We start from the raw sequence: 26,643 nt of genomic DNA, 5'->3' as shown, positions 1-26,643 counted from the left end.
TTTCCCTATCTCTCTCTCTGCTTCGACATGCCAGCTTTATTGCTGTATGTTATATGAACCCTTTGCATTTTAATGAGGGGGAAATGGTACTATTTCATTTGGAAGAAGTGCTGAGCACATCGCGCCACTTTAACGGCTTTCCTTTCTGCTCATTAGACTAAAATCTGTTCATTCCCCGGACAGCTTTACGGCGAACCTCTAAATAACTGTCCATGACAGAAAGCAGTCATCTATCATTTTTATTTCATCCTCAACCCCTCACCCCCTCCTCCCCCCGCCTCCCACTCACCTCCTCCTCCTCCCCCCCCAACACTCCTTTGGTTTCGACATCTTCCCCTGATAATTATTTACACACACAAACATGCGCGCACGTCAGGACGTACACAAGTTCAGGCGGACTTTTCTCTGAATCGTTTTTACTCGGGACGCTTTCACCTGCTGCTTCCTCTTCCTCTCAGACCAAAGAATACCAGCATACAGAAATAGATAACCAAAGTAGAACACAGACACTAATACATGTTCCCTCTTCCATGCACGCTTTCTCCATTTTACACACACACACACACACACGTTTCCCAAATCATCTCATAAATCAGAGGGAGTGTGGTCCACCACTCCAGGCAGGGGAAGCAGGAGGGGTTGGGTGATTTATTGGCTGCTAATTTTTCAAGTCGTCTTGACATGGCGCTGGAGTTTGCCAAGCCTAAACGACAACATATGCTTGCCAGCTGGGAAGATGGGAAACATAAATAAGAGATACATTTTTGAAACAAAACCTCCCTAATGAGCAGCAAAAAGGCTGTTTTAACGCGCACGGAAAGGGGAAAAAAAATTACCTTGACCAGGATTTCAACCGGTTTACGTTCCTCCCTCCTTCATAAAAAACAAAACAAGAATTGTGTTGCAGAATTCAAGACATATTCCAATATCATCATAGCTATGGTTAATACACTTTTGGTGGGAGTAAAATGGGATGTAAAGGCGATTAATCACTGTTTATCAGTCCTCATTTCTGTGCAGGAGATCAGTGAAATTGGGAGCCATAAATCCTGGCTCGGTGACAGCACACTTCGTCTCCATTCGTCCTGGCGCTACAGGTTTATTGTCCTCAAAACCCATTCAGGAGAATGACGGATGAGAGCCTCACGCCGGCTCCCCGCTCTTAACCTCTTCCAGGGTAGATTGGCTCCACCTCCTGATGGAGGAGGGGAGCGGGGAGTACCTGGTGGGGTCTGCGGCACCGGCCCCGGGTCCAGATAACACTGTCAGCAGAACCCTGCTGAAGGGTTGCCGCGTCTCTTATACTGAACAAACTCCACAATGTGTTTGCTGCGTTTTACGTATGGAATATCAACAACAAAAAGTTTCAGCTCGGTGTTTTTATTCCTAAAATTAAAATGGTTGCAGTCATTAATATTACATCAAAACCTGAAGGAAAAACCCCTCCGAGGCAGATCTGCATACTGCACTGTTTTGCTCCTCTCCACATAATTGGCAAACTTTTTCTTCCTTACTCTTGTTGGAGGTTTTTTAGCGCCACGGACAGCTGTCACTTAGAAATGGCGTCATATGGCCACCACCCCCCCCCTCAGGCTCCCACTCTGCAGCTAATTCTGAGGGAGGCAGGAGATGAGTAGCTTTTCACTCACCAGTTCATATTTTCCGTTACTGAGGTGGAGTTTTCTTGAGCACTCATGAAAAGCTACCAGCTGTGTAAATGACAGAAAAGAAAGGCTAATTGCCATCTTAATATATGTAGACAGATCCTCTCATTGTTGGAGTGTACTTTAGGGGGATAATTAAGCTCCAGACTCTTGATTAGATTAAGCTGTTTTTGGTCCCCGGTGCGTGGATTAGGTGCTCATTGCCCGATGTATTTGAGCGGGAAGTATTAGAGAGATCAACCTTGTGGAAAATCAGATCTTTCTTTATGGGAGCCGGTTATGACCCCATCATTGGCACAGAGCTGGATTACCCCGGGTCCAACTGGCTCTGCAGGTATTGAGCTTCTCTCAAGTTGACACATATGACATATGAGGTGCAGTGTGACCCTGCCGCCCTCCAGCACATAACTCATATTTTCTCCTGCCCCCCTCCCGGAAAAGGTGTTTGACTTTGGTGGCTAGACCAGGTTTGTGCTCTCGTACACCGTGGCTGTTGTTGCTTTTCACGCGCTTACCAAGGTGTGACAGAGCCTTTGATTTATGGGTTATTATTGAAGCAGTGTAGCCTATCGCCAACTCATTATGAGTTTACATTCACATACATCACTGCATGCATATCGCATACAAATTTTCAAAAGAAAGGAAGAGGCTTCTTTTTTTTTCTTTTTCAGGAGGGGGGGCAAACAACAGCAGAGATTTGTAAGGAGGAAACAGGGAAAAAATACCTCTGAAACCATCAAGGAGGATTGTTTTTTGCCCTTTAGCAACTGCACTCTCAGATGTCCACCGCTCCGAAAAAAGAGACTAATTTAAATGTCAAGGTCAGCATTATAAATCTCTCCGGAGGGGGGGGGGGGGGGGGGGGGGGGCCTGCAAGTCCAGGCACTGTGTTGGTACACTGGCAGTAAACAAAGTGCCCTGCAGGTTAGTGGGTGGGTGCAGCGGGGTACGTGGGCGTCACCTGGCCAAATGAGACGCTGAGTTTGAATATGTGTGCGGACCCCACTAATGGAGCGTGATGTTAATGGCAGAAGACATTAAACCTGGCTCTCTCTGTTTTTAAAAGCACCACTAATCTGTCTCCCTGTCAGCTATATTGAAGCAGCGGGGCTGGAGTCTGCGTTGTTCATTACGGTGCTCAGTGGTCGCAACCAACTGCAAGGTTAACACTGCGCCCGGGAACACCAGGCGGAAGCTTTCGCCGCTATCGTGGGTCTTCGTTGCAGTCTACTTTTTTTCTGAGACTGCGACGAACCGTCTGCCAGCGGCGGCAGGTTCACATCGGATGCATGTTATTAACCTGCGCTGTTCACCCTAACAGAGGCCCCGTCTCAACCCGCCCAACGAGATGAGACAAGCCGCTATCATAGAGTGAACTCTGCTTGTAGGAAACTAAGCAGCATGTCATGGAAATGGGTAAAAAAAGGAGTGAGGTGAGGGGAGGGTGACAAAGGGGCGTTTGCTGGAGATGAAGAAAAATGGGGCTGACTGTTTTTTGATGGACTCTGTGTTGGGGAAAGGGGGCTGTGAAGGAATTACAATTGCAGGAATGGTGGAGACTGACTTAATCATGCCGAGAGCTCGGTGTGTTTGTATGCAGCCTGTAATCAGACAGCCAGTGGACTGATTGAAGGTTAAATGGAAACCCGACGTGTCCTCTAATCTAACTGTAACCATCACCAACCTTTGCTGTTCACCCCAACTCACCCCATTTCATCTGCAGAGGACACATGTAGCTGTGACCAAAGACCCGGGTGGGTCTGATGGGGCTCGGGCCCTCCAGCACTGTTCTAAGCAACCAGTTGGGTTGTTCACCAACGCTGCTTCCCATTCGTCTTTATCCAACCCGAAGAATCGCCCTCTACCCTGTCCACCCTCCCACTCTCCTCTTCGCTGCTAGCCCATTGTGTCTAAACTATGCAAAAGCCGTGGTGCGAAACTAGTGGTATTGCATCCATTACCTGCTTGGGCTTCAAGGCTGCCCCTCGCCAGGCATCAGGGAAGGATGCGTACAGCAAATGTGGATCCTTGCTGAGTATGGCACAAAGCAGCGAGCTGGGAAAAGGAAGAGTGCTCGATGAGGCGCACCTAGAAAAGATTAAATCTATTGTTTCCTTGTCTTCCACATAATGCATTCTGTCATAGGGAAAGCAGTGCCACACGTCTCTCTCTAATGTATTCTGTCATAAGGTAAGCAATGCCAAGTGGAGGATGCTCTCTGAAAGTCATTTTCTCTTGTCTCGTGTGTTTGTTCCACAGTAACAGGGTTCCCCTACCCTGCCACAGGCGCTACGGTGGCCTATAGGGGTGCCCACTTGCGAGGACGGGGACGGGCTGTGTACAACACATTCCGCACAGCTCCTCCACCTCCACCAATCCCTGCTTACGGAGCGTGAGTGTCCAATCTCTAACCTCTCTAGTCTGGAGTGTATTTAACTGCAAACGTTGGCGTGGGAGTCGAAATCTAGTACATTACATTACGGTCATTCTGCAGACGCTTTTATCCAAAGCGACTTACAATAAGTGTCGGTGGCCAAAAGAACTTCAGGTCACAAGAAATCATAAGTGCATTTCCTTCCAAAACCAAACAGCTAAGAGCAGAACTAGTGCTAGAGTAAGTGCGGTAAGTCAGGTACCGAGACAGATGGGAAGACAATTTAGGAAACAGAAGATGTCCTAGTAGTTTTATGAATCTAAGATACTCACTAAAGCATCATGGTCCAATTCTGTATTTCAGCACCTACGTCCTAACCCTGCCCATCCTTAGAACTGTATGTTTTTTTTTTTTGTTGACAAAACAAGCAACCTACAAAGGCAAGGCGAGAGTTGTAGAGGGCTGAGATAGTGCATTACTGGGCAGATCTCACTGGACTATGACCAGTGCCTACGCTGATCTCCTGGCTTTGTGCAGCCCTGCCTCACGCACTCTTATCAGCAGTGGTCTGTGTGGCCGTGGGAGAGGTCCGCCGGAGGCCGGCCGAGGGCCCAGTATAGCCGTCTATCTGTGATTAGATCAGGATCCGTCTTACTGCGCAGGCACTCGCTGCTGAAACCAGGACTAGAAATCCCACGTTCCCCTCCCTCCCACTCTGGGGCCCTTTGCTACTGATGGCAGCCGGTTGATTTATATAGCGGAGTCATGTGACAAAGCTGCCTTCACTGCTTTCGATTGTCCTCCCCTCCTCTCTCCAACACCACCAGCCCTCCTGACAACAACTGCAGCAACTGGAAAGACAAACAACTTTAGCAGAGCAGAAAATTGGACAGGGATCTGAAACGGTTCCACCTTTCAGTTTAATGTGTCATTCATTATTTGTGGTACAGTGCACCGACGCTGCCAAAAGCTGACCCTATAGACATGCAAACAGTCAAAATAGTAAGAATGGCTCGGGCTGGGACTCAGCAGCGTAGACCGAATCAAACTAATCCTCCTTTCCTGTTCTACAATTTCACAGGGTGGTGTACCAAGATGGCTTCTATGGTGCAGAGATCTATGTAAGTACAGTCGGCTTTTCTTCCTGCCTGCTTAGATGAAACAGAAGTAATGCAGACAAGGGCTTCAGCCCTGGAGACAAAAACGTGATCTCCTCAGCCCCAAGCTTTCAGCGAGCCTTGCTGCCAAGCCGGCGTCGATTAGGCCTCTGTCTACCGTGCCAAGAAACCCAACAACAAAATTTAAAACCCCCTCAGCTCCTCCCTCCTCCCACTCTTCTTATGATCTCAGACTTTGGCAAAAAGGCGGGCCCTGACTCAGTGTCCCATGTCAAGTTAGGTCATTTACTCCTTTAGATGCATCTGGCTTTTTGGGCCCCCCCTCCTTCCTCCTCTCTGTTTTGTGTTCACTCAGAGGGCTTGGCTGGGATATCCCTGCCTGCCTCAGGGGGGTCTGCGCAGGCCTAAGTGGAGCCGGTTCCTCCCTGCCATTGCCGTGAGGGAGATAAGAGGAGCAGCCGATAAAGGGATTTGCTCTCCCTCTGGAGCTGTCCGTGCAGGCAGGGTCACATCAGGGGCTGGCCCTGCTCCACGTCGCCCTTGACAAAGAGGAGCACGAGCGCTGGGGAGATAATGCCGAAATTACCACGCTGCCCCCCTTTGACACCAGCCCAAACGTTTGTAATTTGTCCCTTTTGATTTTTGCTGCTTTTTTTCCCCCGTGCCGCCGTCTGCTGAGATAGCGAAATGACAGCGGGCACAGCGGCAGTGACAGTTGCCTCTCACTTTCACCCTGACGGCGTCTGGGAATGAAATGCTAAACCGAGTGATATATGGCCTGCACACCAGCCCACATGATAGGACGGTATTTCACTGGTTTTTATTGCAGAGACACCCACCATCATAGCAGAGACCCAGGCTGTGCTCTTGAGTGATGTTGTTTGTCTCTCACACTTGTTCAGGCACCTCCAGCCAAGTCCCGTACACCACCGTCCCCTGACCGAGGCCTGGCCAGGTTGATCAATCACTCACCCAGTCGGTCCGGCCTCTGGGGCTTCGCTGCCATTATTTTTGGCAATGGCCACTGCACTGCTTCAGACCGGCCGAGTGTGCGTGAAGGTCTCGAGTGACCGGGAGGAAGCCGTCCCACAGCCCTCGGTGTCCCCAACAATCATTCAGGGGACACCGGAGTGCTGTCAAAACCAGCCGGCTAATATCTGAAAAAGTGTATGCACATAAATATACACCGCCAAGATTGCATGTGCTAATACATATGCATGCAGAAACACGTCAGTGCGCACATACATGACTGCACTAACACATAGTCTCCGTGACAAAATAACAAATGTGCTGCACTGCTGTGTGCAGGATTTGACAATGTTGGTGGAGTGATTTATCGGTTCGTGTTTGTTGGGGCTGTTGCTGTAATCAGCACAGTCCCAAGGCATGCCTGTTCCCACAGGAAGTCATCTGCCTGGAGCGCCGCGACTTCCTGTCCCCCCGGAAAACCCTGACGAGGATTGGGGGGGAGCGGGATTCAATCGGCATGACGCACGCCTTGATTTCGCGTGAAGCGGCAGACGCTCCCGATCGGGCGACTTCCCCCTCGAGTTTAAAAATGAATGAAAACATGCATTATTAAAAGCCACCTATCCGCCGTATGGACACAGATGGGCACGCACTCCAGTAGCACTAATAGAAAAACAGTGGGAGAACAGCTTCATTTTTCAAAGAGAGTAATAGCAGCACTCCACAATGAGGTCTTTAATTCCTTCCCCACTCTGGCAAATGAATACAGCAGTCCTGACTCCCCAATGGTCGAACCTTCTCCTACCTTCCTGCGAGCCGGGGGGGTCGTGTAAAGGAAAAAGGGGGATGTTCAATAATGTAGCAGCAGAGACTCCTCAGTCTAAAAATGGGCTGGATTTGGGGACTCGGCTCACGTGGTGACGCCGCTGCAGCTACTTGAATGTGTGACAATGGGTCGCTCCCCAAATGTGCTGCTTCTCAGAACATCACTCATCCCCCCCTATTGCCACCTCCTGCCGAACGCACCATACATCAAACAGCACCCTCTGGTGTCTCTGAGGGAGCCTGCAGCGTGGGCTAATGACCAAAAAATACTGTGCAGTGACATTTAACTATTAAGGCAATTTAAATCTGTGTCTGTATTGTTGTTTTCTTGAGTATCTGAATTCTAACCTTTCTCCAGCAGGGTTGAGCTTAATTAATACTCTGGTATCTTAACAGGGAGGCTATGCAGCATACAGATTTGCCCAGCCCACCACCACCGCTGCTTACAGTGACAGGTGAGAATCCCTCCTCATTCAGTCAAAACACTTAATGAAATTGCCTTACCTTAGATCTCAGAGCTGAGCAAAGACCACCTTAATGATGCATGTACTCTGGGTCTATTGAGCTTTCCATGCAACTGCAAAGACGAGACAGATTACCCAATCAAACAATCATCAGCAACCGTTTGAAGCCAAAAACACAAAAAAATCTGCCGTGGAGCAGCTCGCTGAGACCGCGTCGTGCATGAGAAACAAAGTGCGATACCGAGGCGTTGAAATGATAGAAACATCCATACGGTGTTCGACAAGCTATCGTTGCTAATGAGCAACTCCACTGAGTGAAGCAGGGAGTGAAGGACTTGCACAGGGGAGATTTTTACCTTCCATAATTAGTGTTTTCCTAACAATAAGGAACACATCTACAGGCCAAACGTATCAGTGATGAATGGTGGCTGCTTCCTCAGCGTTTTACTATTTATTCTGTGAAGGTTATTTAGGGGTTTCCTGAGGTTTTCTGCCTCTCGTTTTATCTTATCCATTAGGCACGCCGCCGTATTCTTTTTTAGCTCGGAGCTAAAGAACATGCAGACTAACCTTGTTGGACTCTATGAGAAAAGCAGTGATATATGTCACGACTCTCTGCTTGTGATGGGAGAGTGGGTATATCACTGCGGTATTTATGAATGGCCTCAGGTCTGCGGAGGGGAGGCTGGGAGACGGAGAGCGAGGGGGAGAAGGACCAGAAGGAGCTCCATCACTTCTGAGTGATGTCACTCCGGTTCAGGTGTGCTCTGTTTGAGGAGGCGTCGCTGATTCATTTCGGGCCCCTGAAAGCTGTTGTCAGCCGGGATGTGGGCTGGTTTGGGAATCTAATCTGGGAAGGATTGAGCATGTCACTTGTGATAACGTACACCCTGCCCAAGAGCCAGAAGATCATATCGATAATGTAAGATTTATCAGGCCTCGCCGCAGCTCGAATTATGAGCAGCCGTGCTCGGCGAAAGCAGAAATTGGACAGCAGCTTTCTCCCCGCCCCCCCCCCTCTTCTCTGAGTGATTTAATTCCTGTTTCTCTTGCTCGTACTTTTCCCTGAGATTTAATATAATTCGCCTTTGAGTTGTTTGTTTTGCTTTGTCTCTTTGTTTCCTTTTGAATAAGCGGTCATGCCCAATGGATCAATAGGGGTTTGTCTGTATTGTCTCAGCAATACCTTATCGGACTTACCGCGGAGCCGTCGGCCCAATCATAGAAAAGCCGGCGGTGATCACAGGCAGCATTACCAAAGCCTTTTAAGTAACTAAGCAGAGTTTATATCGGGCGAGAGCGATGGATCAGAGCCCGTGACGTTCCAGAGACCCCGTTAGCTCTCTGCTGAGGCTCTGCTGAGGCTCTGTGACATTGGACGGAGTGGTTTGACCCGCCAGCCGTCAGCAGTGCCACTCTGCTGAGAGTCATTTTGTCGACATATTAGACTTAGAGGGCCTGTGGGGTTTAGTGCTCGCCGAAGATAAGAGGGCCACGGAGACCTCCCCTGACCGTCTCGTGGCGCCGGCCTCCTCCCCGGGAAGCCCAGACAGCCTTTCTGACCTTGGGTGCTGCCGGACTTAAATGGGCCGAGCCATTTTTAGGTCTTATGTAACTGGATGTAGCTCATGCGAAAGGCATGAATGCTGCATGTCTTCTTGTTGTTTCCTTTGGGAGAATTTCTTCCTCTCTCTCCACTTTTTTTTATTTTTTTTATTCCTGGTTGATTTGGTGCCCTCAGTCCTTGGCTGGGTGTGCCTTATCTGCTCCGTGCAGACCCTCATTTGCAAGCAAGCATAGGGGAGAAGGAAAAAAAAAAAAAGAAGGGGAGAGTAAATAGAGGAATATGTGAAGACGAATAAATAAGGCAGACACATCTTGTCCTGTCTTAGAAGAAAATTGGAAGGATTAGTTCCAAACCAGCAACAATGAAAAGACAGGGGCGTGAGCCCAGTGTGCAGCCTGGGTAAACAAGCACAGGGTGAGAGACCAAGCCCTCCAGCTCCAACTGTGTTCTCTCTTTGCATCTTTCTCCTGCCGCCTCCACCCACTCATTACCTATTCCATCCACCTAATCAAGATGACAACGAAAAGACAAGTATAATTCACCAACCTTTGAACTAGCCTTTTTGAACCACCTTGTATAATGCAGCGAGCCCAGGAGGCCGAGGAGGGAAATAATTGATTGTGTTAGAGACTTGAAAGAGTTGACTTGAGGGGTTGAGCATTAAACAAGCATGCATAAATGTTCCGCTCCCCTCGTCAATGATAGATCAATGACCGTGTTCTCTGTGCCTCCTGTCGTGCAGCTATGGCAGAGTCTATGCAACAGCAGACCCCTATCACCACACGATTGGCCCTGCCGCCACATACAGTGTGGGGACCATGGTAAGTCTCTGAGAAGCCCGCCTGTTCCTGTCTTCACCGTCTCCAACATCATGACACTAGCTGGCACACACTCCAAAGTAAAGGCCGGGGACCGCGCCGGTCGCTGGCCTTTATTCACGTATTTTTTTCATGAATTTCTTTTAGTTTCTGTCATGCTATCTGGCACACCCCAGTGGAGCTGAGCAGTACTGTGAAAACCCGGCATGTGGAAGTTGGCTCAGACATTTAGTGCAACAAACATACTGTCACTGCAGTTTTACCCCATTTCAACACAGACTTTGCATTTTCAAGCTTTCTTTTCATTTTCCATCATCCGACTCGCTGTGGAGCGAGTTGGATCATCTTTTTTTTTTTTTCCTCCCCATTCAGACAAACTTAAAGGGATGAAGTTGAATTGTTAATGTCTGTTTTTAGCTAGCTTTTGCAGCTACTGTAACATCAAAGATGAAAAGTGTTATTTAATAAAAACAGAATCTTTTTTTTTTTCTTCTTCTTCTTTAAACTGAGAGAGATTCTCTTTGGTTTTGTTTTTATGGCGATGAGGGGAAGGGACCGGGCTCACAGACCAAACCTAGAGATTAAGGAGCATCAAACGCATGCAGCAGTGTGCCGTGGGACACAAATGAGAGCGAGACGGAGGGAGGGAGTTGTCTCGCCCTCCTCTTCTGCCCACAAGCTTGATCAGAGGCGTGCTCTCTGCTTGAGAAACGACTCAAATTTACCGTTCCGGCATGCATGCGATTTTTCAACAGCAATAAAAAGAAAAAAAAAACAGTGTTCAGTTCCCCGGTGCAGCTGCTAGCTAAAAGCTTTCATTAATTAAGACATTTCTTTCTCCCTCTTCATTTACTTAATTAAAAAATGTGCTTGAATGTTTTTTATTCTTTTCCCTCCAAATTTCCTTCCATTTCTCTCACACTTAAATCGTCCTCTCAGTGAACGTAAGGAGATGGGATCCGGCCCCCTTTAAAAATATCTGAGCTAATGCTGTGTGTGTTGGGAGCTCGGGGAGCTAACACAGACTCGAGAGGGTGTGTGTGCGCGGTGTTGAACAAACAGCGAGGCTACTGGGAGACACTCTGTGCCGAGGCCAACAACTAATAAACTCCCGAGCCAAAGAGAAAAGACCAGTTTGGTTCCTAATTCTTTTAATCATATTTGATTAATGCTCCTCCAGCCGAGCGCAGTCATTTTTGCATTTAAAAGCTATACAATAATTAGTTCCTCTGAGGTTGGAAATTCTCTTTACTCGTTTCCAGCTTACAGAGGCATCTCATATGGATAAAAGTTTTGTTCGAGCAAGAGGACTCCCTGAAATTAGGCAAAATTAGCCTTTGAAGACATTCAGTAGCCTTTGGAGTTAGTCTGAAATACTAATTGCAACAGAGCCACATAGAGATGAGAGGAGGGAGTGTGTGTGTGTGCATGTGCAGGTGTGCATGCATAGGCCCTCTTGCATGCGTTATGTGTGTCTGCCCTAGATATTTTGAGCATGGTGCTAAATCTAAGGGCTAATATCCTGTGGTGGTTTGGCCCTTCCGAAAGGTGCAGGCACCTCTGCCAGACATGAAAAGGAGCTGTGATTAAACCTCTCTGAACTTATTCTGCTTTTGGTTGGATGTCTGATATTGTCATGGCCCTGCAAGGAATGATTTTATTTAAGGAAAAACAATATATTTTCTCCTTCCATTCAATTAAAACATCCAGGACCAGTGTTTCTGGGATTGCCATCCAATAAATTGCTGCTTCCCCCCCTTTTCTTTGCTTTGCTACTACGGATTATAAATTGCAGCAGCTAAGCTCCAAATCCACCAATCCACTTCAACTCCTGGTGACCCTGTTCCTAACACACACCCAGAGTATATGCAGTCAGGCAATTCATTCAGCAAAACCAATTATTGGCTTAAATATATCAAACTATCAATCTGCCTCACATGGAAAGTTACTCCAACTTTAAAGGAAGGAAATTTGTAGAGAAAGAGAAACCAACTAAAGCTGTCACCTGAATACTGATTGGTACTTTTTCATCTTTGATGTTGCAGGCTAGCCTATACAGAGGAGGGTACAGTCGCTTCACTCCCTACTAAAAGAAAGAAAAAAAGCGAGAAAAGACAGAGAGAGACATTACCCCAAACAAAACAAAAAACTATCTCCAAAAAAAAAAAAAAAAAAAACACAAAACGAACGAACACCCGATCCTTGGTGGAGAGCTAAATCAAACAAAAAGCTTCCAGGTCCACATGCTGAGCCCCTCCCAAGCAGATATTTCTACAACAACCTCTTTGATGTCATCATTGGTCTGCTCTTGTTTTGTATTCATTTTGTGCTTCTGGTTTTCTTTTGGAAAGTTTTATGCACATGTGCATTTATCTTGATTGCTGTATATGGGTGCTGTGTCACCATAACCAATGTGAGCCTACTGCAGCACGCATGATGCATGCTCAGAGGTGTGTGTATGCAGCTGCTGTCGTCTGACTAAGAACATACCGGGACATTTCCACCACCAATAAAAACACACAACAAGCAGGAATCGGCTCGATTAACAGCCCATTTAACCGCTTTCCTGGCATTAATCTTCCATGTAACGTGTAGAAATAAAGACCCCCCCCCCCAGTGTCAACACTGACTAACATGCCTGGTATTTCTTAGCTCAAAGACAGCACTGCTCCGACTGCTTTTTCTTTTTCTTTTCCTTTTATTCCTTGGAGTGTCCTACTGTTGTGCACTTGCAGTGGAGCCTTACAAGCTGTACAATGTGGTATGACAGCATGCAGAGTAAAGGGTCATGAAGGTCACCGGGCGACTCGCGTCTCCTGCAAATCAGCGCATATGCAACTATTCTGCAGAGGCGGTTTTGTTTTGGGGGAAGTGTGTTGCTGGCTGGGTTTGTGTTCAGGGACGCCGGCTGTATAAGTACAGCCAAAGGTAAATATCTGGGATGAGCATTAGCTTTTTCCCACCGGCAGCCTGGGTTCACATCTCATCTCATGCTCAGTGGTATTTTTAATATTTTATAGGAGCAATTGGAAGTGAACACGAAGCAAATGAAGCATGTGCTTTAAGCTGCCTTAAGCTCTGAGGGTTGCCAGTTTTTTTTTTATTATTTTTTTTATTTCATCTAGTTGGTAAATGTCTTTTCTTTAAGCTCGTGAAGAAATCAGCTCTTTACGGCCCTTCATAATGCTCCAAAAGAACCACTGAAGACATTACACAAGCGCTTTGAATAGTTCTCCTGATGAAATGCACACAGGTCTTATTGTCTGTTCTAAAAGATTAGAGAAGAAGATCGTTATAAGACCATCCTTCTGGAGGAAAAAAAACAGGATTTCCAAAGCTATTTTAAAAATTAAAATTCAGCACAGACTGCATCACGTAAATAAGATTTATTACGAGACTGCTGTAAAAGATTAGTGCAATTAAATTAGCCCATTGACAGGCCGGTCCCCGCTTTGGAAAGTGAGACTTTGGTTCTGGAAACAGGCAGTCTGAAGACGTCACCTTTGACTCTCTGGGAACTCACGATAAGCATTCTCAACTATTTCTTTTCACACTTCACTGACTAAATGAGTCAACTGGCTAATCACATTAGCATTACAGTAGGCAGGGATTTGTGTGTGTGCAGTTCCCCCAAAACAAGCCTTGTTGAGAGCAAAATAGTGGCGTATGAACCTGAATTTGCAGAAGACACGGCGGCGGCGTATTCTCACTAATACACAGTGGCAGATAATCTGTACACACGGTGTAGTTTAACACCAAACATTTTCCACATCGACTCACGCAGTAATGACACAGCACTGAGGTGGATGAACCCAGCAGAGGGGCTCTTCTTTTCTTTAAGCATTGCACAAGATGTTTTACCTCAGGATGAACTATCTGAACTTCACAAACTAGGATACAGAGCTACTCACTTCTCAGCAGGCAGGACAGTTTTGTTTCTAACACAACCAGCAGGTTTGTCCTCTTTCAGCTCCAGGAACAGCTGATTTATTATTTTTTGTTTTAAGTGGAGACCCAAGAGAGGATGATAAAATAAGACTGTACTGTTCTTTACTAAAACTACTGTATTATATATATAAATATATATATATAGACATATACTGTATAACACATTTTCCACTGTATACACACTGAAGTACAGAAAGATATTATATAAAAGCACCCAGGCGTTAGGAGATGCAATGTAGGTGTAGAGAGCAGAAGTGCTCGTCTCTTAGCCGACATACAGTCACTGCATTGGCTTCTATTTGTGCTACGTGAGGTGGATTTAAAAGAAAATCTGTGTAGCTACGTTAGCTGTCAAGATTTCAGTGCAGCTATGGAAACTCAAAGCTATTGCCAATAATATTTCATTTACATGTGCTCACAGAAGTGTTTGTGGTCTCGAAAAAAGCAGAAAAAAAATGTTTGTTTGCACTTCATTTGTTCTTTTTTTTTTCAATACTTTCTGAGATGTAACATATTTATAGAAAAAAAAATCTCACATACAGCTAGTTATGTTTAGTCGAGATGTTAAAATGATATAAAGTAATGTTGTATATCAAAAGAAAAAAAAGAGTTAAACCATTATCTCATGAGTTAAAAAAAAAAAAAATCTATGTGGGACGGATGGGAGGGAGGGAGGAAGGGGGAGAAAAAAACAAAAACAAAACAATGTTCTTCCTTTTCTATGGTAGTACGTATGCGCCGCTACATTTTGGGGTTTTTATAAGGAGCTAAAACAGACTTTGAACGTTATTTTTTATCATTTGCTAAGAGGAGAGTTTGTCAGATAGAGTTAACGTGCGGGTGTTCAGTTAGTGAGCGCCGCTAGTCAGCGAGACTTTTTCTGTTTGTTTTTCTGATCTGAATGTGTGTGCCTATGTGCTATATACATACATATAAAAAAAAATATATATATATAAATATGCATTAGACTGTGCGAAGGAGGAGGGGATGCAGTAAGCTAACAGTTTGGTGTGACTTTACTCCCGAGTCCCTGTAATAACATCACAGCACAAAGCATTAGTTTCATTAAAACTTGGGAAATTTTCTAATTTCTTATCATCTGCAGACAAGTAAAAAGCCCCAAAAGTGTCCGATTTATGCAGTTAGAGATAAAAAAGATAGATATTTATGTCCTTTCCGGTACAAACGTGTTTTCAGACTTTTTTTTATATATATATATGAAGTAGTTGCCGTCGACTTTCAGTCATGATTCGGTTGGGTTTAGGCAACAATGCGCCCCTTCACAGCATGAGATGCAGCTCCTACTGAGCATTTTATAGCAAACAAGCCGTTTTCTTTGATCCTCGTTGCAGAAATTTAACACCCAACAAATCCACGTGGATCGCTGCAGAAACACATTGGTTTAATTTCTTATGAGCTGCAAACGTTGATGCAAACAGTTTGTAGTTACCAGAGAGCCCGCCAGGTGCTCATGAAGGCATAGATCACCCCAAACTCGGCTCCATTTATCACAGGAACGACCGTAAATCATCCAAGCCATCCATCAAGCATTCACGAGCTAATTGTGAAAGTACAAATCTACTATTAATTATTAAGTGCGTGTAACATCGAATTAGAAAAATGATGAAGGGTTATTTTATGGCTACTTCTACATATTAATTCAGAACTCGCGTTGAAATGATTCGATGTAAATCTGACGCTGCAGAGTGAACACGTGAATTCTGATGGTGTAAAATCAACTTTAATAATTACTTTGGGAGGTTTTTGTTCTCATAAAAACGGACTCTTTTCTCAGTAAATAAATTAGTGCTTTAGTAATAGTCCAGGCGCAGACTTTTTAATCCTCCGTGGTCATCGGAGTGTGGTGAGACACTAATTTGCTTTTGGGTAATTACGCCGAATGTTAAAGCATTAGCATAAAGCACATCTGTTTGCGAGAGTAGAAGTTATCCCAACAAACATCTTTAAAAACACTTGTTTTCCCATCCCTGATGTTATTACTGGGACCAGTTTGAGCATCGTCATCGGGAACGACTCCCAACAGTCTGCACGGGTTTGTCAACAGTTTACAGAAAAAGTTCAAATTAGCGTTGTTTAACTGTTTCAGTGTCAGCTTATCAAGGCTTAAATGTTAAAGATTATTAATAACTAGCAGTCGGTATTGTACACTAAAGCTTACACTTAAGTCAAATGTGAATTTATAGTTCGAACACTTTTGAATTTTTAGGTTCGTTTGCTTCTGTTGTATCCCACGACCAGTTTAATATGCAACCAGTCCTCTATTTGATCCATCTGTTTACACTTATGAATAGTAGTACTGAGACATGTTTACATATGAAAAGAAGAATACACTTTATGCATCATTTATATCTACAAGTATTCACTAAGCCCTGATAAGCTGGCAGGTGAATTTATCGATCCACCTAAAAATATTTGTACAAAAGAAAACCGAGCAAAAAAGTGACAGCACCTGTAAATACATTTAAATGTATATATACACAAACTATATCACGATTCTCTGAGTAACTGTTTTATATGTATTCCTATATGAAGTGGGGTTATCTGTGTATTTTCAATTCAGCTGAACTTGTTCTTGAATTCTATGTAATTTCTATAATGAGAATATATTGTCTGAAAGGTGTAAAGTCTTTTTCTTTTGGGTTAATTTCATAGGTAAAAGTATACTATTATAAGGCTTTTCTTTATTCTTGAACTATTTTTGTTGTCAGTATGTGACATATAAGTAACCTCTGATTGTTTTCTGAGTGTCAGAATAAAGCAGTTATAAGAACATCATGTCTGCCTTCACACATGGATGTTGTTGCTTTTTCACCATTCTCTCCCTCTTTCTCTCTTTTTTTACTTCATCTATGGCGCACGATTTATTTCTACAGTCTGACTTATACCTGCTGGTGTCTGGCCACTCAGATAGTCGATCTAAAAGCATGAGGAAGACATGGAAAACTCATCCAGATTTTAGCCTTTCAGATGAAGCTTCTCCTGAGATATGTGGCAGTTTTGTAGGAAATTCGCCACTTTTTCAGCCCGTTGTAACAACTTTACAGCGAGATTTCATTATCGTGTTTAAGTAACTGCATGTTTTTGTACATTTTTCTGCCGAATTAAATTCCAGCCGACGGAAAACAAAGCGCCACACGAATCAGAGAGGAGAAATTCCCTCTAATCTTCAAATCTTGTCAGTTTAGTTTTCTCCCGTTTTCCAATTCTGAGACGCGGCGAAACATCTACAGAGCAGCCTGATTAAAAGTAATCTCATCACATCCTCGCTCGGCTAGAGCCACGTTCTGCTCCACCTTCTTAAAGGGACAGTTCGCCTCTTTTGACATGAAGCTGTGTAACATCCCATATCAGCAGCATCATTTCTGAACATCATCTTACCCCCTGCTGCGTCCTGTGAGCAGAGTTCCAGCCTCGTTTTGGTGTTGATGAAGGTAGTCCGGCTAGTTGGCTGGGGTTTAAAAAATAAAGCGTCTTGCTTCTCAAAACAATATGCGTTCAACAGAGTAATACATTTGCATCACAAAATCGTTCTCCAGGAAAAAGTCAGAGCTCACAATCGCTTGGCCCTATTTTCTCTCCCTTCGTATCACTGCCTGCTGCCGCCTGCCGACAGCCGCGCCTGTTACGGTGTTTGCTGCTCGGTCTGCACAGCAGGCAGTGATACGAAGGGAGAGAAAATAGGGCCAAGCGATTGTGAGGTCTGACTTTTTCCTGGAGAACGATTTTGTACAACTAGCCGGAACTACTTTCGTCAACGCCAAAACGAGGCTGGAACTCTGCTCACAGGACGCAGCAGGGGGTAAGAAGATGTTCAGAAATGATGTTGCTGATATGGGATGTCACACAGCTTCATGTCAAAAGAGGCGAACTGTCCCTTTAAAGGGGAAGTCCTGAACCCAGGACATGGAACAACACACACAGCTGATAGGCTTCCAGGTGATTTACAGTCCAGGTATCGGCTCACGCTTTGCCATCAAACAAAATGTAAACACACGAGTGTTTTCAGCTACTCTCAGACCGTAGTTTGAAATGATGCTAACGACCCAAATGTGAAGAATCGATCACCTGACCTCCTGCTTTTATGTGCGATATTCGACCTCCTGCAGTAAAAACAAACGCATCTTAAAGCTAAAACTATCTGCATGGCTCAGAACTACCAGGTTTAAGCAGACTTCACAGAGCAGCACAGGCTCTAATACCCGAACTAACCCTCTCCTGAATCCTTCACGTCAGCGGGTGATTAATATTTGTGTCCGCGGTCTCTCCATTTCTAGGCTGCCTGTCAGCGAAGGACTATATGTGGCTCCGGCGCTATTGTGCTCCCTCCCCGCTGAGCTGTAAGACTGCATGTGGATATTTTTGTATGGCAGGTCCCAGGCGAGCACGCAGTAAATCTGAGGTATAGAATAGATGGGAGGTTGTGAGAAGCTCGGGCCAGTTCCCTCTGTAATAAGAGATGAATGGAGGGAGAGGGAGCCGGGTGGATGCTGATTGAGCGCGCCACTTGTTTGACTGTTTGTCTCTCTGGGTTGGAAGTCGGAGGGGGTGGAGAAGCCGACTACAAAGCCGTTTGGAAATTAAAGCCTCATCTTCTTTCATTTGGTTATTTTTTTCATCAGGAGCTCCACAGAGCTGCTGAAGATCACCCCGAATTAGCCAGAGTCTGTCATGACGAGGGTCCTGGGACGCATGCTTGCCTGCCCCCCACCCATTCTCCTCTGCTTCCATCCAGCCCCATTACGCTGAGACTTTCTGCCGATCTCCAACTTGTATGATTACAGCTCGCTCTGATCTTTATTCTGCGGGGAGCGGCAGCGCCGGTTTTGGCAGGCCTCGTCTTTTATGCCACATTACAAGAGCGGGATGAAGCTGTTGTTGTCTCTCGGCTTTTTCCAAAACTTTTTCACACGCAGTCGAGGTTAAAGCGTTTCCATTCTGACCTGACACTGAACCCTTCTACTCGTAGAAATGTATATCGCACATATGGGGGGAAAAAACCTAAAAGGAAATCTTTGTTGTTGATGCTCACATGCATTTTCTTTCTGTTCAAAGAGCCATTTCTTAGCCTATGCTTTCTATAAGATCCCCCGACAGAAAGAAACTTGACTCTTAAGAGCACATCTCATCATGTTTACCTATCAGAGAGCGCATGACATTCTCCATATTTACCAGTCTCCCCGCTTCTCTCCCCTGTTTCCAGTAAATACAAAAGGAAGAGCTGTACTCAGTATTGATGGACATCACAGATGAAAACAACGAAGAGAGGAGAACTAGCTTTAAGAAAATAACACAAGAAGAAGAAGAAGACGACGAGAAGGAGTCCCTCTACTGAGGCTGGCGAAGGAAGACGGGAGGCGTACAAAGTGGCACCGCGGCAGCGGTGTCAAACCAGCCACAAACTTGACAGATGGAGTGAGCCAGTTTCCACCAGGGACCACCTTTTTGCCGGGTAGAAAAAGACAAGAGAGAGAAAGAAGTGTCCCGTTATTATAAAACATTTTATTTTTCTATACTTTTGTGATTTACAATGGTAAAAAAAAAAAAAGTGTGTATAAAGCAGTATATATGTACAAATCTCTTTTTATGTTTTTTGGTAAGGGAGATGAACAGTTGGCCCTTGATGCTGATTCTGTGGTATGCAGGAAGGAGGAGGGAGGACCCCCGCCCCCCCCTCCCCCTCTCTCTATGGCACACTGCTCTGTCGCCGAGGTCGTGTAAAAAGGATAGAAGAAGAAAAAAAAAAAAACGAGAAAAAAGAAAGCAAAAAACAGAAAAGGTGGCAGGGAAAGCTCGGCATCCAGGCAGAAGCACTTTCTACACTGTACTTCCTGTGGGTGGAGTCAAAGGTCAGCTTCCTGGTCTCACTGCTCCGCCTTCTTCCTTCCAACCTCCTTCCTTACTACCTTCCTTCCTTCCTTCCTTCCTTTTTCGGCCGGTGATGACACAGCTTCCTCCTCGTTGCGCCGTCACTGGCCTGCAGCGCCTACTGTTAGCAGCGTCCCCCGTGGATACTGTCGTGATGTCACTTCCTCCTGGCAGCACCATTGGGCATCCTCACCCTCCCCAATGGGCAGCATCACTGGTTTACAACGTTGGGGAGTGGGGGGGATGAGCCACGGCGGGACGGTGAGACCGTACAAAGCCGAGCCTCCCCGTCTGCCCCTCTCCACGCCCCAGCAGAGGTCACTGACTAAAGGACTATTTAAGAGAAAAACGGCGCAGAGGTCGCCGACTTTCCTCACCTGCCAGACTCCGAGCCCAAGCCTTTGTGTCACTCTGCACCGACGGACGAACTATCAGACCAACACGATAACAAGGTGCGTACAACTACCAAGGATGCACGTTTCCATCTGACGAGTATAACTCATCAACGTCCATGTAACAAATTGAATTATAATCGAATAATCCCATTGTACTACATCAGCAGGTGCATAACCAAAACACAAGCCTGAGGCATACAGACTATGTCGCTAGATAAAACATTATAGAAATACAGTAGTGCCCATCCAATGGTATCAAGGAACGAGGGCTGAAATATGTGATTTGTTTTTTTCCAATGTAGTCTGATAAAAAACTTGTGTGTTTCGTTTTTTTTTTCTTTTTTCTTTTTCTTTCGCAGCACTGAAAACTTTCGAAACAGGAAAAAATGTTTTAATTTTGTGGAAGCAGAACCTTAATTCTTTATATCAGGAGAGTCACTGTAAACGTGTTTAATCAAGAATGTTGGTTCAGTTTTTGAATGTACTTTAATGTCTAGGGTGTCCAATAAGTATGTATTCTTTTTCTGTATATAAATATATATACATATCTATTATATGGGCTGTGGTGATGTCAGGGAATAGAGGGGGTGGCAGGAAAGCCTCTGGCCCCCGAGCATAGATATCATAACCCCTCCCCCCCCCCTCCAACTAAATATGTCCCTGATATTTACTGTAACATGTGATCATGTGTTATATGATTGAAAGTGTGATGGTGATAGTGTGAACTGATCTCCCCTGAAATCCACCTTTTCCACACAAAACAAACGCTCGCAGACGGATTTACAGACCCGACCCCCAAACATCGTCGCCCCATTCAGAGCAAACCATCCCAACAGATGCTTACATCTGCAGTAGTCCTGGCCCCGGCATCGGAGCTGCAAAGACTCGCTAATTAGCGTAAGGTGTTGGGTTAAAAAAAAAAAAGAAAGTTTATGAATATTGATTTTTGTTTCTCACTTGAACCAAAGTATGATTTGAAGACACAGTCTCAGCGCTCTTTGATCAGGAGACGAGCGGGACTCTGAAGATGGCGGAGCCCGGATGTGTATTGACGTGACCCAGATTTTATTCGCTCATCGCCGCTGAGGAAGCGCTCGCTCTTCAGCCGATACAAAAGAGCCGTGACGACGAAGACCGGCTCGCTTTCACGGTTCACGAACCGCTGTTTCTCACGCTGACCCTGGTGGGCGGGTGGCTTTATCGCATATTGGATATAACCTGCTGGTCCTGAAAAGAAACTTTCTCATTCGTTTTCCTTTTTTTTTTTCCTGCTTTTGTTTGTTTTTGATCAGAGGCGAGCAGGTTTGGGTGAAGCACAACTTTGTTTGAGAGTTCAGGGTACACACTTTACTGTGTGAGTTATTCCAAGAGGGTAAGAGTAGGTAAAGCTCCTGACTTCCTGTACAAACTACAGTGTGTACTGTTAATATCTTGTACAGTAAATCTCACCTCACACTTCTATGATTAACTTCATCTTATTTCAGGTTTAAAAAAGAAAAACTTGTTCTGAATCAGGGCTCCTACCCACGCGACCTCTGCTCATCTGTAGACAGCTTCTCATATATTACAAAGAGTATCTATATCATGGCAACTAACTGTTGTGAAGTCTAATTGGGGTAAAGTCGGTCATTTGTTCTCCCACGCAGCTATCATATGCAGATTTAGCATCTTCATACCTGTAAGTTTATTTCTGAGAGTCACACGGTTCCTCTGGCCTACTTACGGCACCACAGACTCGTGGTGGGTCAGGAACACATCAGGAGCAGGTTGGAGTTTTAGCTTGATTGGAGCTTCCAGGGAGGCAGAGATAAAGAGCCACAGTTCGTTTCTTTCGTCTTAGTTTTATGAACTTTAAAGTTTTGTCACATGGTTGGAATTTGTCCACTGAATTATCTATGCATTTTGCAACAAAAACACTTGATGTCATGTGTGATAGGCACATTTTTTGGAAAAAGAACACTGTTATCTACTTATTCTCGTTAGCTATTAGCAGATCAAATCTGACAGGATGAAGCTGGTTTTATTATTATTATTCTGTGTTTTAATTTTGTCAACAAATCTCACAAAAAGACAAAACAAACAAAAAAAAATGTGTGTTTGTCTCTCAATAGTCTGACTTAGTTATATCTTGGTATAAAAAAAATTTTAAAAAGGTATAAGTTTTTAAAATACTGGGAAAAACAAGGGAAAAAAAAGTAGTATTTAGCTAGTATTACTCAAGCTGAAGTGCATTTTTGGGACTATTTTCAGCAGCGCATGAATCCACTTAAGACGCTCTTTTGGGGATTTGTGGCAGCAGGAACAAGTCGCCACCGGCAGACGTGTTTTTAATAGTCTTTGGACAGAGATGGAGCTCTTTGATACAAAAGTGCATCCAACACGTGCTCATGGCTACATTTTGGTTTTTTGGTCTTTTCATGGGATTTGAGCCGCAATCTCTGCTCATTTTATTGTGTTTGATGTCAGATACGTAGCATTTTCCACGGGACAGTGATGCAGAAATGCATGTCAGATATCAGACTGCCTCTGTTTTAGTTTATGCAAATTGAAAATAGTTGACTAATTCTGAACTGGAAGTCTGGTTAATTTGGATGCACATTACAATCGCAACATTTGCGGAACAGTGTTCAAAAGACTATTTTTCATTGTTTCTAGTTTTATTGTCCTAGTAGTAGGAATAGTAATAGGGGCTGCGTGCAATGTCGCCATTTTAAGTATTGTACTAAAAAGTTCGCCTGAGGCTCCTTTTCACCTGCAGATCACAGTTAAAACAACGATGTACAACACTGAACATGTATCACAGGTACATCACTTCCTCTATAATACTTGTTTTAAATGTGTATGCAGCTTTGCAGCTAACTTTAAAGTCAGAGGTGTTTTTTTTTCCTAGAAACTGAAAAAAAAGAAGAAAAAAACGGATAAAATAGAGAGAAATTAGAGCTCTTTTTGACGTGTGTGTGGTGATGAAGAGTCCCATCCTGCTTACGGGTTAGCTCCTGTTCTATAGCTTTTATTGCATGATGGTATTTTGTCATATTCTTTTTCATTCAGCAACTACAGCTCCCATGAACTCGACTTCCTTTGATAGTGCTGAAGCCTCGTGGGAGCTGTAATTGAACACTGAGGGGGTAAAAAAAAAAAAAAAAAAATTTATTGCCTTAGGATTTTCTGTCTTTTTATCCACTGTTGATATGAAAAATACTAAATACATTTTAAATGTTCTAAATGAAGTAGTTAGATGTTACTAGTGTTGGTAGCTGCACTAGCAGCAGTGGTCAAGTATGGATTAAAAGTTTAAAAAAAATACTGTTTTTGGTATGTAGGAGCTTTTTTGTTTGGACTGTGGTTGTTTGTCTCTGCCGGCCGGCGCACAGTCTGAACTCAAACTGCGTCTGCATCCAGAGGAGTTCTGCCTTTAAGAAAAAGAAATGGTCTCTCTAAAACTCCAGCCTGCACCGTAGCAGCGGGATGGAGCGGGGGGCGGGGTTACAGTGACCCTCCCTCCCTTCCTTCAGATGCCTTCAGTATAACGAACTAGTCCTGATCTTCCTGAGCACAACTGCTTGAGCTGTGACACTAGCAGGACGCCCCCTCTGAAAGTCCCCCGCTTCCAACATACCCCATATAACACCAACCCCCCCCCCAGCCTTCTAGTGTGTGAGTCGACTGGCCCCTTTTGTATTCCTGGTGTTCTGTACATAATACTCCTCACCCCTAATTACCTCTCTTTTCCTCCCCCAGCTGTCCTTTCAGGGGGAAAAAAGTGAAAAAGAAAAAAAAAAACATCCTCTGACTCCCCCAAAATCTTGTATTTTGTTCTAATAATGACAAAATTTATTTATAAGGATTTTTTAAAATCTATCTCTTTCTCTTTTTTGTAAATGTTCCAGTTAAATAAAGTTTAAAAATGTTAAAAAATTAAATGGATATATTGAAAGGTTAAAAAAATGTCTCTAGAAGTCCCTGCCCCCTCCTCTGGCTCTGTACTCTAAACTTTGTGTTTTTGGTTTTTCTCTTTCTGTATGCTTCTCTTTACGTGCTTCAGATGAAGAGTTCTATTTATTATGACATTAACGTTATTATAATTATGACTAATTATTAATATTATCATCCTCATCATCCTCATTATTATCATTAATAAACTTGTCTACTTCAGCTGCTGAGTGTCGGTGCCGTTTTGTGGTGAGTGATGGTTTTCTGAGTGCTCAGGGTGGACGGGGACCGCTGGTGTCGCTACAAATCCCGTGACACAACAGGACTGCGACACGGCGTGAGATAAGCCAGGTGGAACGGGGGCGGGGCTACTCCCGCAGACCCATTTGTCTTACGCCAAACCCCCCCCCCTCCGGGGCTACAAGATGGAGAGCACCTGTCCGTCGCCGAGGCCGCCATTTACCCAACCAGAGAAAGACAAACTCTGAAGACTGGAAGAATGTAGACGCACGTTACCTTGGAGGGGAAGGAGAAGCAAAACAAATGTAAATACTTCCAAAGATCAGCGGCGCTCCATCGCTGTTGACTTTGTTTAATCCTTTGAGCCTCGACAAACACCAGGAGATGAGATTCTTTTGTCACAACAACAAAAAAAAAAAGAAAACGGGAGGAGGAGAGAGATTGGAAATCCAGAAAATGTTATTTGTGCCACATCAACATTTGCACAACAAGGCGTGCGCACGCTTTCGATAGGTTGTGCACTTCTTTTTAAAGGTTAGCATCTTCACAAAGCTCAAGGCCTCCATTTGGAAGCGGAGCCGGAGATATTTAAGGTTTGGTTTGTCGTTGCACTAAAACAAAAAGGAGGTTTTAATGCCATCCGTGTAATAAAAGGTTATGTCTGAATAAATATTTAAGTATTTCTGTTGCGGTGGAGCTCGGAGGATAATTTCAGAGGAGAGAAACGGCTCTGGGCTCCGGTGGAGCGGCGGGGGATACTTCTCCATCACCGGCCAGACGAGCAGCAGGGTGAACAGGTTGCGTCGGGTATTACGATAATGTCCCCGTTTGTCTTGATAATTACAGATTCTGTTTTCACCACCTCAGAGAAGTAAATCAAAAGAAAAGAATCGCTGTAGGGTTTTATATTAAGACGGCTGATCACTGGACAAACACACGACTCGCATAGAGTTAGGGATATTTGGCTTTCGAGTTCACGCTACAGTGATTTATCATGAAAGTAGAAGCATGCGGTGGTGATTTCCTCATCTCATGGTGGCTACACCACAACAAAGAATGTAAATAACTTGTCATGTGCCCTTGAGCATCAGTTACAGCTTGATGACGACGTCTCATGCTGTTCACAAGTGGACTTATTGTCGGCTGAGGCTGTGGCGTGGCCCTCAGGTCATTGAGGTTCTGGGGTACAGAGTTACGAGCCTCCACACGGGGGGGCGACTCGACTGAGGATTTCTATGGGATTCAGGTGCAGCCCGGTGTCCAGCAGCCGTTCCCTGATGATGTGACCTCGATGTGCTGGAGCATTGTCATCCACGAAGATGAAATTAGGCCCGTGTTGTTCATGCAGGGGCACGTTGACTGGATTAATGTTGTTATTCAGGTAGTATGGGCTGGTCACTGCGCCATTCACAAAGTGTTGGGCAGTTCTGTACTGTTTGAACACACCTGCCCCCGAAACTGTAGCTGATGGATTGCGCTCTCTTTTGGCGTGTTTCCACTATGCAGTCCGGTACGGGTCGGGTCGGAACGGTTCGCTTATTTCAATGTTTCCATTACAACGAATGCGTACCGATCCGTACCGTTACCATTCCTGTAACCCTTCTGCTTGGGGTACCCAGCACACAGGACCGGTTCCAGGCTCTGCTCTCCGGTGTTGGTGAGGAGGCTGTGCCAAACCAAAAAGTTTCCAAGCTGATTAACGCAAAAATGGCAGAGAGTGGTTCCAAATTATGGATGTTATTTGTTATTTACTCTTCGGCACACACCCCTGAGGGTCCCCTTTGTACAGTGGGAACGCAAGCTGACCCCAAAGCAACCCGTACCGGACTGCATAGTGGAAACAAGGCTTTTGACGTCTCCAACATGGTTGGCGGCCATCATTTCTGCTCACCGTGAACCGACTTCCATCAGAGAACAGCTCTGAGTCCTACTGGTCGCTGGCCCATGCAAGGCGATGACACCTGTGCCCGGTGGCGTGGTCAGGTGCCCTCGCAGGTCGTCCAGCACGCAGACCGCGCTGATGTAAACGGCTTCGACTGGTCTGACGTGACACTTGGGTGCCTCTCACCTCCCTTAAATGTGCCTGGAGTGGAGTGCCGCTCATCATCTGGTTCCACAGGGCGCCGTTCACAATGAAGCGGCCAAAGGACGTCCACTTCTGTGACTCATCTCTGTAGCAACCCGCTGATTCCCACGCTCTGGGATGCTCTGAGCTCCGGCTGAGAACATCCTGTTTGAAGCGAGGTACCGTTGATCAACTGTTAGGGGTCGTCTTGGTTTGCATGTTGAGGAGGACTGTTTAAATACCGATTCTAATTGAACCGGGACATTTATTGGTCGATTCCTGGACCTTTTAGTGAGTAGCACTCATTAAAACATGGTGTTTTCTAACTGAAAGGATCTCAGGGGTACCTATACTCAGAGCTGGTGGGATCACAGCAG

At 45.1% G+C, this 26,643-nt stretch overlaps 1 protein-coding gene across 13 annotated transcripts in view; it reads left to right on the top strand.

The window, feature by feature from the left end:
- Positions 1-24,183, top strand: part of LOC142372105 (RNA binding protein fox-1 homolog 3-like) — a 616,940-nt gene extending 592,757 nt beyond the window's left edge. For 10 of the 13 annotated variants that reach the window (XM_075454908.1, XM_075454903.1, XM_075454900.1 and 7 more), the window contains 5 exons: positions 3,924-4,056; positions 5,120-5,159; positions 7,347-7,405; positions 9,724-9,802; positions 11,845-15,037. In XM_075454908.1, coding sequence (XP_075311023.1) covers positions 3,924-4,056; positions 5,120-5,159; positions 7,347-7,405; positions 9,724-9,802; positions 11,845-11,889 — 356 coding nt within the window. In that variant the 3' untranslated portion in view covers positions 11,890-15,037. Of the gene's footprint in view, positions 1-3,923; positions 4,057-5,119; positions 5,160-7,346; positions 7,410-9,723; positions 9,803-11,844; positions 15,038-18,968 lie in introns of those variants that run through there. The other 3 variants (XM_075454912.1, XM_075454911.1, XM_075454905.1) reach the window with 2 other exon arrangements.
- Positions 24,184-26,643: the final 2,460 nt, after the last annotated feature.

This window comes from Odontesthes bonariensis, chromosome 21, assembly GCF_027942865.1.
Source record: "Odontesthes bonariensis isolate fOdoBon6 chromosome 21, fOdoBon6.hap1, whole genome shotgun sequence".
Lineage (NCBI taxonomy): Eukaryota > Metazoa > Chordata > Actinopteri > Atheriniformes > Atherinopsidae > Odontesthes > Odontesthes bonariensis.
The sequence above is the reverse complement of the archived record's forward strand: the minus strand, read 5'-3'. Positions and strand labels throughout refer to the sequence as shown.